A 5,103-nucleotide genomic window follows, 5' to 3' on the forward strand; every position below is an offset into this window, starting at 1 on the left:
TTTATGAACAGCCCTTATGGCTTGTGCAATCTAATTGATGTTTAGGTTCAGCATACTGTCATGTTCACTTTGCCCGCGTTGATGTTCAGTACGTCTACATTCCTTCCCAGGGGACGCCCATATCCAGCCTTCACATTGGTTTATCTTCCCAGGGGACGCCCTTATCCATCCTTCACATTCCTTTATCTTCCCAGGGGACGCCCTTATCTAGCCTCCACATTGTTTTATCTTCCCAGGGGATGCCCTTATCCAGCCTTCACACTGCTCCATCTTCCCAGGGGACGCCCTTTTTCTAGCCTTCGTATTGCTAAATCTTGAAAAGATACTGAAATTTCTTTATTAGTCTTCCTTCATACCATATGCTAGGCAAGATATATAAGTAAGGTTTTATGTCAATTTTATTTTTTTGTTTATATTTCATTTAACATTTTTTCATGTCTGATAGTTTAGTTAGAAAAAATGTACCCTCCCCTCCTTCGAGGGTACATATCTTGAATGGATGTACCCATTTTGTTGATTTTTTAATTTATTTTTTTATTCTATAGTTTCAATCTTTTCTTCCTTGAGAATGACAATTTAGAGCCTGACCTAAATGGGCTGTGCGTTTCGGAGCTGACCTATACCTTCTCTTCGTTACGTACGATCCACCTCTTGAGATTCGCCAATGATTTTGACATTGCGGCCCAATTGGTGCGTGTATTAAGAGTCATTCCTTGCTCTAGAAGATGAGCAAAGAAACTTGGGCAAATAAAAATTAATGGGGCTAAGACAAACTATCTGAGTATTGGGAGGGAATATACATGGAGAAAACACATGAGAGGGGGGGTGGGAGATCCTAGGGAATGATCCCTTTGAGGATAGAAGCTTTGAAAGCGTAAATAGCTTTAAATATTTGGGAACAGAGGTCAATTCCGGAAACGGCAAATCCCTGGAGATGAGCATAAGGATTGCAACGACTAGTCGATGCATGTAAGGCAATTTAGTAGTAGATTTCTTTCTAACAGGACCAAGGTTACTCTTTTCAAGAATCTGGTCCGCCCCAGTTTTAACCTACCTAGAGGTCAGAAGCATCGGTATATGCCAAAGAAGAATCCTAAGAAGATTTTTTGTCTTGTTGGAGGGTGGGAGTGGCAGCGTCTGAAGAAAAAGGATAAACGTGAGATTAGGGTCACTTTACAAGGATACCTCCTTCAATAGCTCCCTCGTCAGACTGGGGCAACTTCGATGTGCCGGGCACGTTATGGGAAGGGATGATGCTGAGATACTCTAGGGAATGCAAGTCCAGTCTCGGTAACAGGGTGCGGGCTATATTACTACTCCCCAACGGAAACCATCTTTATTGAACTATTTCAGATAATACATTTCGATTCGAATATCATTATTTCAAAACATTTCCTCATTTTATTGACTCCAAATCAGAAAAAAATCAAATAATTTTTACTCAATCCAAAAATAATATATTACATTGTCTAAATCTTTTTTATGCCCTCGGCCATACAGCAACCAAATATGTATGCCCATTTTTTGTCTTTTTTTCTGATCCCTCTAAAACAGAAAAGAAACAGGTAATTTGTGAATGCTTTAATGTGAAAAAACGAATAAATCGTGTTGGGTATTACCTTTAACTACCTTTGGTATTTTAAAGTTACCTGTAATGTTTATTTATTACTTGTGAAATATCCATTCTATATGGTACTATTTTTAAAATCCGGAGGTGATGGGCCTCCTCATGTTGATTTGCATAGAAGATAGAGAAAATAAAAACATTAATTATTAATGTATGCCCTTGGTCATGCAACAACCCAATATATATGCACCCAATATGTATGCCCTCGGCCATGCAGCAACCATTGGGTTGCTCAATCAATATAATGCATATATATTGATGTATGCACCCAATATGTATGCCCTCGGCCATGCAACAACCCAATATTTATGCACCCAATATGTATGCCCTCGGCCATGCAGCAACCCAATATATAAGTACCCAACATGCAGCAATATTCAACCAGTTTTTCTTTTAAGTCATTCTCTTTAGTTTATGTTATGAAGATCTGAAATTTTCGCTTGTTAATAAATATAAGATAAGGTACTATGGACTGTTCTCTAACTATCGGTTAAATGTTAAGTTAGGTTTTAACGGATACATGTAAGAAGAGTCCTTAAGTTAGCTATTGTTATTTATTTTTAATGTTAGCTATTAGCTTCTCACAAACAAATATTCCCCTTCAGGACTCGGTAATCAAGTTGGAATGGAAGGCGAGGCAAAACCCAACCTCGTCGACAGAGATGTCCTTTATAATTTTGAACAAGAACGAGAGCTTCTTATGATGATTTCGTGTTACAAAGTAAGCAAGTCATCGAAACTGAATCATTTTCTTTCATTGTCTTATGTTTCGATCGTTTGGTTGTTCGTTCTTTTCGAATTGTGCATGGGCCTCTACTCGGTCGTTTTGACCATTGACTCACCAAAGACTCAGTTGCTCGAAACTCTGCACACGGTCGTTCTTACGTTTTACGTAATAGCTCACATGACGAACAGGCTCCAGAGTGGTTTCGACGCTGCTTTGGAAATCATCAACAAAGGTTTCTATACATACGATGAAAATATGGGTGAAACTCATTACGAAATAAGGAAAGAGTACGTGCGAAGAATTCGACTTGTGAACAAATGGTTTAGAATAATCATCATATACTCTGGGATATCTTTCCTCATGTTCAACACGGCCAAGAAATACCTGGAAAACGTGTACAAAACAGAACCGTCCAAGATCCCCATCAATCCTTATTTCCCAATTCCCTACTTTATGCCATTCGACACTTCCACTGTTGTAACCTTCACGAGTGCTTATCTTCTCAATGTTGCCCTCGAGTTCTTTATCTGCTCAGTAACCATATGTATTGACGAGATCTACGTCAGTTTGATAGAGCAACTGAAAGCGCAATTCGTGATCCTGAACCTGTCCATTAGTAATATTGTGGAGAGGGCGCTGCGGAGGTACCAGGATGGTAAGGCAGGGTCTGTCCCGAACGTGGAAGAGCTTTACCAACAAAAGGAGTTTCAAGATTGTGTGCTCCAGTGTTTGAAAGAAAATATTCGTCATCATCATGCTCTCTTGAGGTAAGCGTTCATTTGCAGAGTCGTCTCTAGAAAGGTTCTAACTAACATTTCTAGGATAAGAAAAAAAAAAGTTACCTTTGACCAAATTTACACGTTGCCAGTGTTGGTGTATAAGAGCCTTCATTAAGGAAGGAGGAATAATTCATTACAAAAACCAGTGAGACTGATTTATTGTTAGTAGGAATCAGATTTGGTCAGAAAGAAGCTATTTAACCAGTGAGACTGATTTATTGTTAGTAGGAATGAGATTTGGTCAGAAAGAAAATGAAATTTAAAATGAAAAATTGTTTTGTTACGTTTTTTAGCTAGAACCTTTCTAGAGGGAACCATTATTTTGTAATTCAGTTGCATTTGCTTTTATTATTATTATTTTCAAGGAGGAACTTTTACAACAGACAAAAAAAAGTTAACCCTCCCCAAAATTTGAGGTTATAATTTTTAAAATAGTTCCTACTATCAGGCCGATTCTTTTTTAAAAATAAGTGTAAATAATTTTCTTTTTATGAAATAAGGTCCCTTTACGAAAAAGTTTCGTCACGGTTTTTTAAAACTTGTTATATTGTGGTGGCAATAGTCGACGTTAGCAAAGAGACTGTTTGGAATGGGTTTACTACTGTCGAAATTACTGTCAACATTTTTATTTCTCTATATTTCTTTTTTTAATATATTTTTATTTATAATTCATTTAATATTTCATTATTTTATATTTGTATTAGTGGCAAACCCATTTGAAACCTCTCGTCATATGATCAATTACTAATAAGTCATAATGATTAATTAGGTGTTTTTTTCGTTGTCTAAAAAAACTAAATATTTCTGCTAATAATAATTATAAATGTTTTATCCTATATTATAATAATAATTATAAATGTTTTATCCTATATTATAATAATAATTATAAATGTTTTATCCTATATTCAAGTGTAAATATTGTTGTTTGACTAATAAAGAGCGTATCTAAAGATTCATCTTTATCGTTTCAACAGGAACACGCAGTAAAATATCAATGATGACTTTCGATTCTGAGGCCAAAATGTTTTTTATTCCATCATGGATTTTAATTTTCCCTACCTGAGGTAGAGAGGAGACATCAATGAGTTATGCGTTGTTCAGTTCTCAGCTTCAATAATCGATACCACGGATCTACCGAAGTTGTGCAATTCTCAGCTTCAACAATCGATACTTTTTTTTTTTTTATCCCCCTCCCTTGCCATCTCTGGCATACGGGTTGCGGGAGCATTGGGGTAGTGCGCTGGGGTTTGCGCATGCCACTACTCCCTAGGATCACCAATTTTTTCCTTTTTTATTCTTTTGTTAATTATTCAATTAATTTTTATTTTTTTACTGTGGTGTAGCCCAGCGCTACGTCTGATGGAGCTGCACCTTGTCCACTGCATCCCTCTGGGTGCCTCCTGCAGTCACCAGGCTGGTCCAGCCCTCCTGGTCTCAATCCAACGTCCAAGACCCAATAGTCTGGGAGGAACCAGTTAGCCTTCAATCTAGAAAAGACGGTAGGGAAGAATTTTCTCAAAGTAGCGCCCTTCTGGCTTGCTATCCACGGTCCATTCCACTTCTGTATTGAGTCCTCTCGCAGTATTTTCTTCCTTAAGTTAGGAGACTCACCGATTCTCTCTCGGAGCTCCTATGGCAGCGCTTCTAGTCCCTGCCTCTTAACTTCATATTTAAGGACATCCTCCCTGAGGATGAGGTTTAGTGGTATCGCTCCGGCCAGCACTTGCACCGCCTCATGTGACACCGTTCTGTATGTCTTCGTGACCCTCAGCAGAGCCAGTCTCTGTATGGTGGCCAGTCTTCTCTTCTGTGTCTGCGTGAGGTTTCGGCTCCATGCAGGGGATGCGTACCTCAGAATTCCTAAGATCACACCTTTATCGTTGCAGGGTATCTGAGGCCCCAAAATGCACCCCCTATCCTACTTAATCCATTGAGTGACAGGGTCACCCTGTCCTTTAGATACACCAGGT

The 5,103-nt window shown here is 38.4% G+C and overlaps 1 protein-coding gene across 1 annotated transcript in view; it reads left to right on the forward strand.

Moving 5' to 3' along the window:
• Positions 1-2,236: 2,236 nt before the first annotated feature.
• LOC106677539 (odorant receptor 42b) overlaps positions 2,237-5,103 on the forward strand; it is a gene marked incomplete at its 3' end in the record, with an annotated part of 4,457 nt that continues 1,590 nt past the window's right edge. Inside the window, 1 exon segment of the mRNA XM_024362680.2 lies at positions 2,237-3,121. Coding sequence (XP_024218448.2) covers positions 2,253-3,121 — 869 coding nt within the window.

This window comes from Halyomorpha halys, unplaced genomic scaffold (genome assembly GCF_000696795.3).
Source record: "Halyomorpha halys isolate HHAL.00 unplaced genomic scaffold, Hhal_1.1 Scaffold102.1, whole genome shotgun sequence".
Classification (NCBI taxonomy): Eukaryota; Metazoa; Arthropoda; class Insecta; order Hemiptera; family Pentatomidae; genus Halyomorpha; species Halyomorpha halys.